This window comes from Xyrauchen texanus, chromosome 6, assembly GCF_025860055.1.
Source record: "Xyrauchen texanus isolate HMW12.3.18 chromosome 6, RBS_HiC_50CHRs, whole genome shotgun sequence".
Classification (NCBI taxonomy): domain Eukaryota; kingdom Metazoa; phylum Chordata; class Actinopteri; order Cypriniformes; family Catostomidae; genus Xyrauchen; species Xyrauchen texanus.
This window is the reverse complement of record NC_068281.1, coordinates 42471849-42488173: the sequence shown is the minus strand read 5'-3', so window position 1 is coordinate 42488173 and position 16325 is coordinate 42471849. Positions and strand designations below refer to the sequence as shown.

At 39.8% G+C, this 16325-nt stretch overlaps 2 protein-coding genes across 2 annotated transcripts in view; one reads left to right on the top strand and one right to left on the bottom strand.

Moving 5' to 3' along the window:
* The window catches only part of LOC127645727 (zinc finger protein 420-like), a 451613-nt gene that overhangs the window by 266748 nt on the left and 168540 nt on the right, over positions 1-16325 (top strand). The window lies entirely within an intron of this gene.
* LOC127644815 (gastrula zinc finger protein XlCGF8.2DB-like) overlaps positions 12161-16325 on the bottom strand; it is a 31202-nt gene continuing 27037 nt past the window's right edge. Inside the window, exon 3 of the mRNA XM_052128210.1 lies at positions 12161-15681. Coding sequence (XP_051984170.1) covers positions 14765-15681 — 917 coding nt within the window. The 3' untranslated portion in view covers positions 12161-14764. The remainder of the gene's footprint in view (positions 15682-16325) is intronic.

Here is a 16325-nt window from a genome sequence, read left to right as displayed (position 1 = left end):
TTATAAATACCTACATATCTTCTTACACACACCCACTTACATCTATCTATCTATACCCGTTTCATTAAATTTGCACATTTTAGGAACTGTATAAATACAGATACTGAGCTGGTTTCAATTTCTGGATTTAAACTATTCCTTTAAATGTTAACATTCACCCCTCCTTTCATCCTCGTCTCCTCCATTTATTTTTTTCATTTCCCATTTCTTCCTGCAATGAATTATTATTTCATCATTTTATGCTGCCTTTATGTCATTTTTGGAGCTTCAAAGTTTTGGTCACCATTCAATTGAATTGTGAGGACCTCCAGAGCTGGGATATTCTTCAAAAAAACATATTTTGTGTTCTGCTGAAGAAAGAAAGTAATACACATCTGGGATGGCATGAGGGTGAGTAAATGTTGAGAGAATTTTCATTTTCGGGTGAAATTTACCGTGAAGTTTTCTTTTTATTGTTATATTTTACTTTAAATCTATTCTTTTGTTGTGATATACATTTTATTTCAATTAATTCTCCATTGGCATTTCTATACGTAATGCTGTCAACTTTCCTAAATGATATGCATATGTGTGACAAAAGATATTGAGATTATGCTGTACTCATAATAATAAAGAAATTTTGCTAATTATTTTGAGTGACGTGACAATAATCTGAAGTTTAGTAAGCACAGACTAATTTTTTAAGATGCCATGGAAAACCATGTGATGCAAAATGTGAACGAATTCACTAAGTTTATTTGGGGCTGGCTGGCATGTTGGATGAGGAGAACTCGTGGTGGACAACACTAAGTTTTTGCCAAAAAGTTCAAAGGTGAATTACTTTAAAAATCAGTAGAGATTTTCTGTTGTTGTAGCTATACATTTTCTGTGTATTCAAGTTTCTATCTGCATAAAGAAGTTGTTAACTTACGTTAAGTTTGTCTGAGGCTAATTAGATGTGTACATGTTCACAGTCGAACAAACACAAACTGCGAATTATTTCACCAGACACTCTTCATCTTCAAACGCTGCTTAGGGCCTTCACAGTTCATACCTGTCAACACTCCCGTTTTTCCCGGGTTTCTCCCGTTTTTTAGCCCTATCTCCCGGACCCCTCCCGGTTTGTTATTTCTCCCGGGAAACTCCCGTAATTTGCATGGCCCAAACTCCTTTATGAATAATCGCCGATTATTATTATTAATCGGACCAATATGTTTGTCTAATGTTGATCAGTTGCCAGATTGTATTAAATGCATTATAGTCACACAATCCACACACACCATTTACAATTCAACCCATTTGTCACCTCAACCTGGCAACCTAGTATAACCCAGTTGCGCAGTCGCGGAAAGTTTAACCCGAAAGCGAGCCGATAGACATGATGGCAGGTGAAGGTGGTGTCCCCGCAAAGAAACTGAAGTACAATTGTAAATTTCAACAATGTTGGACGCAACAATGTACGTGCATCTTACCCAGTCATATAGACAACCTCCACGCTTTTTGTAAGGTATGTCGCATTGATTTTAATGTAGGCCACGGCGGGAAAAATGACATTAGCCAGCACATTAAAACACAGCGGCACCATCGCGCAGAAGAGGCAAGTATAGGGCACACAGGCGATCTCATCCTTCATCACGAAAGGACAGACAGAGAGTTACAGAAAATCGCATGAGCATGAATAACAGCACTCTTTGCTCTCTCCTATCCTGCAAAATAAACCACACCGGTTTGGTTTCAAAATACACTCCGTCCAAGAGGGCACTGAGAGCAGCAAAATCTGCCACATACAATTACAACACTTCAAAAAAAAAAGTGAGCACAATATTCATGTTTACAAAACATACTGTACTTATGTTTACAAAAGAGAGACAGTTATTGATGCTCAAGGAATGAACTGTAAATAAATGTGTTAAATTAGTTTGTACCACAGTGTTATGTGTTTGTACCAGTGTTAAAAACTGTGATGTTTTGTTGTAATAAAATGACAAATAAAAAAATTAAGAAATATTAATAAATTAAGTTATGTTTTCATTTATGGGTATTGCAATGTAAATAATACACTTAACACGTGCAGTACACTTAACAGCATGAGCCTACCTCTTACAGCATGAAGAGGTAGGCTCATAACAACCCCCCCAAAAAAAATCTCCCGGATTTTGAAAACCAAATGTTGACAGGTATGCCTTCACTTACAACTCCTCAAACTCGGCAAACAACAGGTAATTCCAGTAAATGAATCTCATTGCAACACCATGTTAATTTTTTCAAATTGTACATCTTGAAACCAACTAATATTTTCTAAGTGTTGGTTTATATTCGGCTTCATTAATTGCATCTAATTTTAGCGTTCAGTTAGTGTCTGAGACGACATGAATAAATACATCATTATCATGTGAAGCATACCGGTCTCTGTAATGAGTTTCACGGTTGTGGTTGCCGCTTGTCTTAAACGACATTGAGGTTGTAATTAATATACTGTATGTGGCGCTCACGCCATACTTTTCTCACGGGAAAATACTGCGCTTTCTCATTGTCGGAGAATTCCCGCGGATTTTTCACCAGAGTCACTTCATCTCAACCGTTGCTCAGGCGTCACTCGAGTCGCGCGGCAGAAACAACAATAAGTTTTCTACATGTTTCAATGCAAAATGAGACCCTTCTTCTTAAAGGGAAACCATCTTACAATAGCTGAGTGTTGGTTTATGTTTTCCAGCTTACTCAAACGATTTTAGTAGTTCACCCAAATATGATATTTCTCTTGTAATTTGGCCTTCTCACGCCTTATGCATTCTCAAACTGACTTTCTGTCTTCTGTGGAACACAAACAACAATTTCCACTCAAAAGTCAGGTGGATTACATTGATGCTGCCTTTATGGGTCTTGAAAGTTTTTAACCTCACTGACTTGTATTATATGGACAAACACACATCATATATCCACCAATATTTGTGTTCCCCTGAAGAAAGTCAAATGAGGCTTAAGACTGCATAAATGATAAGAGAATTATAATTTCTGGTTTGCCCCAAGGAGAGAAGCTGTGTGCTTCAAAAGAAAATTCTCTCATCATTTACTCACCCTCATGCCATACCAGATGTGTATGAATTTCTTCTTCTGCTGAACACAAAGATTTTTAGAAGAATAGTTCAGCTCTGTTGGTCCACACAATGCAAGTGAATGGTGACCAGAACTTTGAAAGTACAAAAAGCACATAAAGTTAGCATTAAAAGATATGAATACGACTCCAGTGGTTTAATCCATGTCTTCAGAAGCTAAATTATAGGTGTGGGTGAGAAACAGATCACTATTTAAGTCAGTTTTAATATGAATTTGCCTCCCTGCCCAGTAGGTGGTGAAATACACAAAGAATGTGAATCCCCAAAACAACCTGCATATAATTTCCTTGAAAACTATAAACAATGTGGCTCTATAAAAACTCATCTGTGTGAGCAGCCTGCTTAGAATTCCAATGTTATCCTTCAGGGCTGAAACTCTTTTCACAACGGCGGCATGGAAAAGGCTTCTCGCCAATATGAATTCTTGTGTAAATTTTAAGCTTTGCTTTTTGTGTTTAACTCTTTCCACACTGCAGGCATGTGAAAAGCTTCTCTCCAGAATGATCTTTTATGTGTAAATTAAGGTATAGTTTGTGTCTGAATTTGGGAAATGTAGGCAGTCCAGGGAGGTTGTGTATGTGAAACACATAAAATTTGTGTAAACAAAAACAATACTCAGGTAGCGGAGCCAAATAAAGGATAGCATGCCTGACTTGATGCAAACAAACAATAAAAGATTGTAAGGAGACTAGTGCTGCAACAACTAATTGATAAAGTCGATAATTATCGATTATGAAAATCATTGACAATTTTATTATCATTTAGTTGGAAAATTGAGGCAAGCACAGTGATGTTCCGTCAGTGACGTCACGTTACATCTATGTGTAAAAATGGGTTGCATGATGAAACTGGTTTGATACGGGGACAAATTGAAGCCAAAAAAAATAAATAATCTAAATTGTCCAGTGCAAAAGAGCACTTTATAAACACTTCAAAGAAGATCATAATAAGCATACAGTTTATTGTGGAGCAGTTGTACCTTGGGTGAGTTGACAAATTAATTGTTCTGTTTGATGCATGCACTTCAGTGTTGTTTCTCTCCAGCGCATTGTATTGCTATTTTCTATGTTTTATAATGTATACAAGTTATGAATTCAAAATCAGGCATGTATTTCCATTTCGCTAAAGTATTTGTCTTTACCACAAAGAAGTCTCTGTTATACTTACTGAGCAAGTGAGCGCACGCATCCATATCCATCACACCGATCGCAATGGAGAAAGGTAGCGCAATCAATTTGATTAATGTGCTTTGCAGATTAGTAACCTTGCAACATCATACCTCGAATTTAGTTTCAGTGTAATCAAGTTTGCAGCTTTCATGGATATCACACTGATATCTTAGAGGTCCAAATGTTAATAACAAGACTTCGCAAGGGCACTAGAGACAAACCAGTACTTACTGTACATACACAGGTACTGAGCACCAATTGCAAGATTTAGAGTCTGTGTCAATACTCAGGCTATGTTGACCTCTGGTGGGGAACTATAGGTTCTGCAGCAGCGGTTGATGCAATAATTATAAAAATAATAAAAACAATTAAACAACTTTTCATGATTCAGGCTTTGTTCAAAGTATATAGAATCGTTAATTCATTATCGTAAATCAAACCAAACCCTTAAGACCTTTATCACTGCTGTTTTTAAATAATCACATTTTAATTAAATATAATCAATACAATTTGGTTGATTCAAATAATCGATAAATCAAATAAATAATTGAAGATTAATCGGTTATCAAAATAATCATTAATTGCAGCCCTAAAGTAAATCCAGTGCCAGATTAAAAATATGGGCAATTGGGCTTGTGGCCAAGGGGACCACGTTCAAGGGTGCACTATGTGACAGCATTTTTTAAATTGTTCCAAATTTTACACACCACTGTGCAAACCAGTGTCTCTCTTGGAAACCATGGCGACTAGCTCACACCAAGCTGAGTGGCCTGACTGGGAACGTTTGCAGTTCTAGGTCGTATGGCACCTTGGGCGAAACCTGCCTCAGGATGCCCCCAAAGTTATTATAAACGAGATGGCTGGTGGAGTTTGTGCCGTGGAGCACATGCCTTCACCCCCGCAAGGTGCCTCCTTCCAGCAAGATGCCACCCTGGGCAGCTGGCTATGTCGCCCATGACTAAATCAGCTACTGATTGGGAACACCTGACGGCAATCTCCCTCAAGTCTCAGGGGATATAAACACAGAGCACACAGCAAAGGTGAGCTGTGTGTTCTCATGAGTGAGAAGATTCCAGACATGCACTGACTTCACAAACTTCCAATTATTTCTCACCACTATGAAGTAGGGCTGAGCGATAAAACAATATCGATATATATATATCACGATAAAGAAAATCCACGATAAGCTTTTGAGGAATGTTCGATATTTACTGCGTGTCGCCAAAACAAAAGCAGTTCGGCTTTCTCAGGCTGCGTTTCCCCTGGGGAGGACGAAATCCATTCAAAAGACGCTCACAGCACTAGGAGAGAGCTTGCTCAGCACCGCTGCCAATCCTATGATCCAATTTGCGAGCATGATGCTCGGCATTCATAGGAATTAATTAAAAACGCTCTCAGCTTCGCTCACAACCCGCCAGTGGAAATGTAGGGTCAGACTGGATGAACTTGCTAATGCTAGCTGCCTTGCTAACGATTAGGCTATGTCGGACACCTGATTGATTTAATCCGCACCCAATCCTACGATCCAATTTGCGAGCATGACGCTCGGCTTTCATAGGAATGAATTGAAAACGCTCTCAGCTTCGCTCACAACCCGCCAGTGGTAACGTAGTGTCAGACTGGATGAACTTGCTCATGCTAGCTGCCTTGCTAACGATTAGGCTATGTCGGACACCGGATTGATTTAATCTGCACCACAAGATGTCATGACAACGTTGCACCCTCTCAACGTCTCTAAATATATCTTTATTAATCAGCATGTTACGAGACTTTAATAATAAACAAATCAAATAAAACAAATCGATTTCTGTTCTAATATTGTGAAAATTAATTAGATGTCTGGAATGGATAAGGAAAGACTTAAATTACGAATAAATTAGTCTCTCGCTTTAATGAAAATATACAAATTTTTTTTATATTTGTTAAAAAACGTTTTCTACGTTTTCTCTCGGGACACCTCCTGAACCCACATTCAGCATCATTCCACAGTCACAAGGGCTTCTATGCTCCATACTTGGGTATCTGAATCTAAAGAATAGATTTAATTTTAATGTAATATTTTTACATTAAAATATTTAATTTTAATGTAAAATATTCCAACAAATACTGGACGGCTGTCACTATGCTTCAGAACAAACAGATGATCTTTTAACATTCATTTTCAATTGATAAACGGTAAAAGATGGTAAAATTGGTAAAAGATCCCACAGACCCCACTGCTTTCGCCATCTCTGGACCCCCTGTGCAGTTTTTTAGAGACTATTTTGACTGTTTAGAATGAATTTTTTCTTCTTTTCTTCTGTCATCTTTGAAATAAAAAAAGAAAGTGTAATGTGTAAATGTATATCGTGATAAATATCGATATCGAACAATATGAAAAAGATTATCATGGTAACAATTTTGGCCATATCGCCCAGCCCTACTACGAAGCCTCCGAACACAGAACCGCCCTAATCACCACCAACACGCTGCACTTAATCTCTTAACTCTCAAGCACCCTCTGCATTTTTGTAATAAAGAGCCCCCCAGGGTATTTCACCTGCAAATCTGTGTCTGTCTCATGCACCCCATGACAAGTGGCGGAGAATGTAATAAAGTATCCAAAATTTTACAACAATTTCAACTAATTCTCACTGGGGGGATTATTTTCTAAATTCTTGCCTGTAGTTTTACTCAGATGGAATGATGAAGTTTACATTACAGCCTACATAATGGCCTCTCTTCAGTCTCTTTTTTCCCAGCAAGATGTGAAGCATTCATGAGCTAACAATATATATATATAAAAAAAATATTTCTTGGCAAATACCTTTAAAAACACTTAAATTTCACCCCAAAACTGTAATGTCTGTCATTATTACTCAAGCTTCTATGAATTTCTCTCTTCCGTGAAACACAAAAGATGTTAATCAAAATGTTAATCTGTCACCAGTGCATATTTTGTTTTTCTACAATTAAAGTGAATCATGAATAAAAATATAATTCTGCCTAACATCTCCTTTTGAGTTTAAATAAAGAAAAACGTCATACAGGTTTGCATCAAGAACCCTAATTTATGAGTGAACTATCCCTTTAAGAGTATAAGTCAATACTCAGCACAACTACTATGGTAGTTTCTAAATGTTTATAGTTTATGTAGTTTTACTTGTTATTGGTGCTGTATTTATTAGAAAAATGCCATAGTTTGTTTTATAGATGCTTGTTTCACCTGTGGTTACCATGGTCTTGTTACAAACTGTTAAAAAAAGGTACATTTTAATAAGGGCAAATTCAAATAATAATAATAATAATACTAATAATAATAATAATAAATATAGCTGCAAGCAGCAACAACGATGCCAAGCACTGAAATGGCAAGCATTTCACCACACTAATACGAGCACAAAGAGCACAACACCACTTCACAAGTTGTCCCAGAGCAGAATCGAACCAGTACCTTTCTGCTTCCCATTTCTGCACACAATCCACTGAAACACACAGCAACAAGGCTGACAGCCACCAAAAGGCACATACCAAGCTGAGAGTCAGCATAGCGGTCATTCTAATTAGATTAGATTCAAATTTATTGTCATTGTGCAGAGTACAAGTACAAAGACAACGAAATGCAGTTTACGTCCAACCAGAAGTGCAAAAGAAAAGTGCAATGTGATAATCAAGTATAGACAGGTGGTGCATAGGCAGGTACAGAAATATATTGCAGTGTTATAGTGCAGAATAAATATGGCTTTGTAATATGAGCAGTGTATGAACAACATGTACCGATATGTGCAATGTAGTAGCAGTGACATTTGAAATAGTAGTAGAATAATATAGATATGCAGTGTATTAGCAGAATATATAGTAAGAAAACAGTAAATATGGATAATCTGTATTAACCATATAGAAATGTACAGTATGTACAGTGTGGTAACATTATAAGAGCAGTAAGAATAAGTGTAAGTGTATGTACAGGATGAAGAGTAGTACAATATGGCTATGTATAGGTGTAATTACAGTATGTCAATAGTCAATTGTCAGCGGGATGCAGACCTAGAGTTCAGTAGGGTGCAGCGGTAGAAGTTCACCAGGATCTGAGGAGACAGGTGGACCTTCTTGAGTCTCCTCAGAAAGAAGAGATGCTGGTGAGCCTTCTTGATCGGGGTAGAGGTGTTGAGGGTCCAAGAGAGGTCCTCAGAGATGTGGACACCCAGAAACTTGAAGCTGGTTACACGCTCCACCTCAGTCCTGTTGATAGAAATGGGTGTGTGTGCCAGCTTTAGACTTCCTGAAGTCCACAATGAGCTCTTTGGTCTTCTTGGTGTTGAGAGCCAGGTTGTTGTCAGTGCACCACGATGATAGGTGCTGGACCTCCTCCCTATAGGCCGTCTCATCGTTGTTACTGATGAGACCAATCACTGTAGTGTCGCTCATGTAACTTGACAATGGTGTTAGAGCCATGTACAGGTGTGCAGTCGTAGGTGAAGAGGGAGTAAAGGAGAGGGCTCAGCACACATCCCTGTGGTATGCCGGTGTTCAGGGTGATGGTTGAGGAGGTTAGGTTAGCTAGACTGAGGTCTGTTGGTTAGGAAGTCCAGAATCCAGTTACAGAGGGAGGAATTGATGCCCAGTTCACTGAGTTTGGTGATGAGTTTGGAGGGGTTGATGGTGTTGAATGCTGAACTAAAGTCAATGAACAGCATTCTCACATAGCTGTTGCTATTGTCAAGGTGGGACAGGGCAGAGTGTAGTGCCATAGAGATGGCATCCTCTGTGCTCCTGTTCTGACGGTAGGCGAATTGGAAGGGGTCCAGTAAGGGTGATAAGTAGGTCTTGAGATGGGCCAGGACCAGCCTCTCCAAAGCACTTCATAATGATGGGGGTGAGTGCAACTGGACGGTAGTCATTAAGGCTTGTTGCATTGGAGTGTTTTGGCACCGGCACGATGGAGGTGGTTTTAAAGCACGCGGGGACAGCTGCTTGGTCTAGTGACAGATTAAATATGTCGGTCCAAACCTCAGTCAGCTGCACAGCACAAGCCCAGAGTACGTATCTGGGGATACCATCAGGACCAGCAGCCTTGCGTGCATTAATCCTGCTCAGTGCCACACACACATCGGTTGAGGAGAGTGTGAGGGGCTGGTGAACTGCAGAGACCACAGCCTTGATGGCCACTTCCTTCGAAGCGGCCATAGAAGTGGTTCAGCTCATCAGGCAAGGAGGTGTCAGAGACGGGGGGTGGAGTTAGTAGTTTTGTAGTCTGTGATGGCCTGGATGCCTTGCCACATGCGTCGGGGGTCAGAGTTGTCCTTGAAGTGATCCTCAATCCTTAGCTTGTGGTTGTGTTTGGCCTTTTTGATGCCCCTATTCAGGTTAGCCCAGGATGAGCTATAGGCTTGAGCATCACCTGATCTGAATGCAGTGTCTCGTGCCTTCAGCAGGAGTCTTACCTCACTGTTCATCCATGGCTTCTGATTAGGGAAAGTGGTAATCAGTTTGAGGGTGGTGACACTGTTGATGTTTGTGTTGATACAGTCCAGAACGGAGGAGGCATATGAATCAATGTCCGTGTGGGAGTCGTGGGTGGCCTGAGTTGCGAACACTCTCCAGTCAGTGTTTCCAAAACGCTGCTGAAGTGCCGAGTCAGCTCATTTTGGCCACACTTTGACTGTCCTTGCTGTTGGTTTCACACATTTGATGAGTGCTAAATACTTGGGCAGTAGAAACAAAGAGAGGTGATCTGAGTGTCCTAGATGGGGGAGGGGAGCAGCTGTGTATGCATCAGCTAAATTTGTGTAGACTTGGTCTAAAATCTTTCCTCCTCTTGTGGGGCATGATACATTTTATGGAATTTAGGCAGTACAGTCTTTAAATTTGAGTGGTTGAAGTCACCCGCGACAATGTAGGCTGCCTCGGGATGCAGAGTTTGTTGTTTGCTGATAGCAGAATGCAGTTCTTTCATGGCAATCTTAGCATTAGCATCCGGTGGTATGTAGGCTGCTGTTACTACAGTTGATGTAAACTCTCTGGGCAAGTAGAAAGGTCTACACTTAACCATGAGATACTCAAGGTTAGCTGAGCAGTGACTCTCGGTGATGGTGGTGTCCGTGCACCACGTTTTGTTGACATAAATGCACAAACCCCCACCTCTGGTCTTACCACAGTCATCAGCTGTTCTGTCCGCACGGAGGAGGCAGTTTCCAGCTAGCTCGATAGCGCTGTTGTGTATTCCGCTGTTAAGCCAAGTTTCTGTGAAAATCATGATGTTGCAGTCTAATCAATCTGTGTGGTGATCTGCAGCCGCAGTTCATCCATTTTGTTCCCCAGCGAGCGAACATTGGAGAGGAAAAGGCTTGGAAGAGCGAGTCGATGTGGAGTTAGCTTTAGCCTCGCTCGAATTCCTCAGCGTGATCCCCTACGGCCTTGTTTGCGTGTCCGTCTGAAGAGCCCTTCCGTCGGTGTGGGGATGTTCGGAGATCCCGTTGGTTTAGCGATCTCTGGAAATACGCTAATAACGATGTCAGAATTGCTGGAACCGATGACCACAAGTTCCTGTCGGGTGTACGATATGTACACTAAACTGTTTTTACAGAGAATACTTGAGATAAACAAGCATATTACCACTAATTTGCAGAATCTGGAGAGACACTGAGTGTCGCGATGCATTCACGCCGCCATCTTGGTCTATCAAATTTGTATTGCCGTAACTTTTCAACAGACATGATAATCAAAATTCTGTTCAGTAATTTCTGTGCAGCTTGGACAAAAGATAACCTGAGACATTTTTTGTAGGATGTGTAGTGAAAAATGCCTCAACTCAACATGTTGGCCACTGTAACAAATGGAGTTCTAATGCAAAAGTGGTCATTAAAACCACCATTAGGAGAATAATCAGGAGAAAGTTTTGTTTCTTTCTAGAGTAAACCATTACAGATTTAGAAGCAAAAGAAAAGTGACATTTTGCCTGATGGTGGCACCGTTTCATTGTGTACACATCATAGCGCTGCCTTAAAGTCCCATCGGGGAGAAAGATGAAGAATAATAAGAATACCTGGAAGCAGAAATGCTCTGTGATGAACACAAAAATTTTGAGTTCGCCATTCACAAAAATGATTGCCCAATATGAATCATGCCTGAATAAACTAAACTCAGAACTATGCCAGAATCTATGAAGCAATTTGGTCTCCTCTTTAAATTTTTCAACAGGTCAAATGTAAAAGTTTACACATTTGGATACACAAGCTCGCTATTACTATTATTTGAGCCACTGGCACAGCTTACCCCAAGGCATCTAAACCCACACCTACTACTATTTTGGGGAATTTGCTTAATTTATCTATTTTGTCAATTTACCAAATTCTTTTTTTTACAACCAATCCGATACAGATTATTTGTATATCGTTATATCTTATAATTGATTTGCAGAATTGATTTAATAAAATAGATTTTTCATCTTTATATTTTAAAAGTTAAATAGAGCTTGCATTCAAGTAGGAAACATCTCAAATTAATTTATTTATTAAGAACTAAAAATGTGCAAAGGTTTTATATTACAACTATAATAATAATAACAGCAGCAGCAACATTGATAATAATAATAGGCTAATGAATTGAAAAAGAAACAAAAATAAATGACAATGGGAGTTTACCAATTTTGCATAAATGTAATCTATTATAAACTAGTTTTAAAAGGTTTAGGTGTTGTTAAATAGGCTAAAGTTGGCTAAATTGTGATTACAGATTCTCCCGAATAGCATCAGAATTATTAAAAATATCTTTGGACTAGAAGATTATAACGAAATACCTGCTGAAACAGTACTTTTTTTATGTTTTACCGTGAGCACCACATCTGGCAGCAAATGACAAACACTTCTCATCAACACTCATTGTCACTCAACACAAAGCAATTTTAGACATGTTTCTGGTTTATTGTGAAAAGTATTTTGCCCCATGAATTTCTGTGTTTATGGAAAACTTATACTCAAAGGATGCTGCAGAGATAATAAATTAATTTCCACAGAGCTATAATTACATAGATGATGATTCATAGCAAATTAATTTAAATAGAAAATGTTGATATAATTAAGGTAATTTTAAACAAATGGATCTTGTTTATAGCAGCTGGCAACATACGGTAGAACACGCCTGAGCATCAGCCTAGAGAATGGCAATTTTACTAATGAGAATAATAAGAATAGCCAACAGAGAATTAAATTAAACTTATTTATTTCCAACATGCATTCATCCAAGACTTTTCGATATAATACAAAAATTCTCCCCTTTTCTCCTCAATTTGGAATGCCCATTTCCCAATGCGCTCAAAGTCCTCGTGGTGGCGTAGTGACTCGCCTCAATCCGGATGACAGAGGACAAATCTCAGATGCCTCCGCATCCAAGACCATAAATCCCAGCATCTTATCACGTGGCTTGTTGAGTGCTTTACCACGGAGACATAGTGCATGTGGAGACCCACACTATTCTCTGCACAACTTACCACGCCCCCACCGAGAGCGAGAACCACACATTATAGTGACCACGTGGAGGTTACCCCATGTGGCTCTACCCTCCCTAGCAACCGGGCCAATTTGGTTGCTTAGAAGACCAAGCTGGAGTCACTCAGCATGCCCTGGATTCTAATGCGTGACTCCAGGGGTGGTAGTCAGTGTCAATACTAGTTTCCTTACATGCACTGCTGTAATAGCGGTCTTGCGTGTAATTTCTAAAACATCCACCAGATGGTGCCAGTTATCGTGGTCCAATATTACATAAACAAAATCCGATTAAAGAAAATGCTTGAATATCAGAAAATATATGGAAAAAACTATAATCAGTCGATCTCTACACAATAGTATACTAAACCTTGAGAAATCAATTACATTAATGTTCCCTATTCATTCATAAACTGCAATACAACCAAGCCAAAAGGATTTTAGCAAACAAATCACCAGCATAGCCCCTTTAAGGCAACTCAGGTCACTTGGTATGCCTTGTTTTTAACGCAGATAAACTCAGCAAAAAAGAAACGTCCCTTTTTCAGGACACTGTATTTTAAAGATAATTTTGTAAAAATCCATTTAACTTTACAGATCTTTATTGTAAAGGGTTTAAACAATGTTTTCCATGCTTGTTCAATGAACCCTAAACAATTAATGAACATGCACCTGTGGAACAGTCGTTAAGACACTAACAGCTTACAGACGGTAGGCAATTAAAGTCACAGTTATAAAAACTTAGGATACAAAAGAGACCTTCTACTGACTCTGAAAAACACCAAAAGAAAGATGCTCAGGGACCTTGCTCATCTGCGTGAACATGCCTTAGGCATGCTGCATGGAGGCATGAAGACGGCAGATGTGGCCAGGGCAATAAATTGCAATGTCCGTACTGTGAGACAGCGTTACAGGGAGAAAAGAAGAACAGCTGATCATCCTCGCAGTGGCAGACCATGTGTAACAACACCTTCACAGGATCAGACATCCAAATATCACACCTGTGGGACAGGTAGAGGATGCCACAACAACTGCCCGAGTTACACCAGGTATGCACAATCCCTCCATCAGTGATGAGTGTGTCCGCAATAGGCTGAGAGAAGCTGGACTAAGGGCTTGTAGGCCTGTTGTAAGGTAGGTCCTTACCAGACATCACCAGCAACACAAACCCACCTTCACTGGACCAGACAGGACTGGCAAAAAGTGCTCTTTACTGTGAGTCGTTAGTTTGTCTCACATGGGGTGATGGTCGGACTCGCGTTATCATCAAAGGAATGAGTGTTACACAGAGGCCTGTACTCTGGAGCGGGATTGATTTAGAGGTGGAGGGTCCATTAATGGTCTGGGGTAGTGTGTCACAGCATCATCGGACTGAGCTGTCATTGCAGGCAATCTTACCACTGTGCGTTACAGGGAAGACATCCTCCCTTATGTGGTACCCTTCCTGCAATCATCCTGACATGACCCTCCTGCATGACAATGCCACCAGCCATACTGCTCGTTATGTCTGTTCGTGCAAGACAGGAATGTCAGTGTTCTGCCATGGCCAGGGAAGAGCCCGGATCTCAATCACATTGAGCATGTCTGGGACCTGTTGGATCGGAGACTGAGAGCAAGGCCATTCCCCCCTGAAATGTCTGGGAAATTGCAAGTGCCTTGGTGGAAGAGTGGGGTAACATCTGACAACAAGAATTGGCAAATCTGGTGTAGTCCATGAGGAGGAGATGCACTGCAGAAACTGACTGTTACTTTTGACTCCCAATTTGTTCAGGGACACATTATTCCATTTCTGTTAGTCACAGGTCTGTGAAACTTGTTCAGTTTATGTCTTAGTTGTGGAATCTTTTCACATACAAATATTTACACATTAAGTTTGCTGAAAATAAAGCAGTTGAAAGTGAGAGGACGTTTAATTTTTTGCTGAGTTTATTTTCTCTTCATCCAAGTACAACACCAATCTACTTCAATGGGGAAAGGTTGTTCCAAGGCTGGTTTTTAGTCCCAGTCCAGCCCTTCTCCAGAGTGAATTCTCATGTGAACCTTAAGGTTTCTCTCCACCGTGAATTCCAATGTGACTTGTGAGGCTTCTTTTATGTCTGAAACTCTTCTCACACTGAAGGCATGTGAAAGGTCTGTCTTCAGTGTGGATTCTCATGTGAACCGTAAGGGCATTTTTGCTTGGAAAACTCCTTCCACACTGAAGACACGTGAACGGCTTTTCTCCAGTATGTATTCTTGTGTGTATTTTCAGGTCTCCTTTTTGAGTGAAACACTTTCCACACTGAGGGCATGTGTAAGGTTTCTCTCCAATGTGAAATCTCATGTGCCTTTTAAGACTTCTTTTGTGTGTGAAACCCTTACCACACTGAAGGCATTTGAAAGGCTTTTCTCCAGAGTGAATTCCAATGTGATCCTTCAGGGCTGTTGCGTCTATGAAACCACTTCCACACTGATGGCATTTAAACAGCTTTTCTCCAGTATGAATTCTTGTGTGAATTTTAAGGCTTGCTTTATGTGTGAAACTCCTTCCACAAAGAAGGCATGTGAAAGGCTTCTCTCCAGTGTGAGTTCTCGTGTGATCCTTAAGGGCCGTTGCATCTCTGCAACTCCTTCCACACTGATGGCATTTAAACGGCTTTTCTCCCGTATGAATTCTTGTGTGGATTTTAAGGCTTCTTTTTTGTTTATAGTTCTTGCCACACTGGAGGCATGTAAAAGGCTTCTCTCCAGAATGACTTCTCATGTGGTAATTAAGGTTTCCTTTATGTCTGAAACTTCTTCCACACTGAGGGCAGATTAAATCTTTTTTTGTCTTTGTTCTTTTTTGTGAGAATGTATTTTCAGTCTGTGAGTAATAAAATGATTTTTCTCCAGTTAAGAAATTATCAGGTTCCTGATGCTGATTTTTCTCCTCCACTTCATTCAGTGCTTCACTTTCCTCTTTCAGCTTCAACAGTTCTAAAAAGAAAATATTAAATAGTCAAAAACAGCAGGGATAAATGTAAAATGCAAGGAGATAAAAGTAAGCAAAAACATATGAACAAAGTAACAGAGGTCAAGTATTTAATGTGATCTTATTTATACCAGGTTAATTCTAATGTTCCTTGGCTTATCCTTAAATAAGGGATAAAATTACGACCAAAGTAGACTTAGGTCAGACATGTGATGCAAATTTAGTCATTGGCAGTGTTCACATGCAGCCAGATTTTTCTAACCATGCATACACTGAAGTTGCAGCATGCGTACATGCGCCAGTAATTATTTGCACTAATTAGAGGGACACAACTTGGCCAGACTGACAAGTGAGCCTTTGCAGTCACAAAGCAGCACTTGAAGATATAATCACCAGTAAACAACGGGAGACGAAGCTGGAAACAACAACAGTGGATGTACACGTGAAGGTTGCATGTGTGAAGAGGTCAGTGGATACCAGCATTTGTAAATCTTGAATCTGAAAGAATATAAATCTTTATGGGCCTAAACTCCAGAAAAGAAATTGTCCAGGATCTCTTAGCTATTCTAGTGATTTTGCAAACACACCAGCATACCCCCTATAAGGCAACTCAGGTCACTTGGTCTAACATGTTTGTAACACTTCCTGG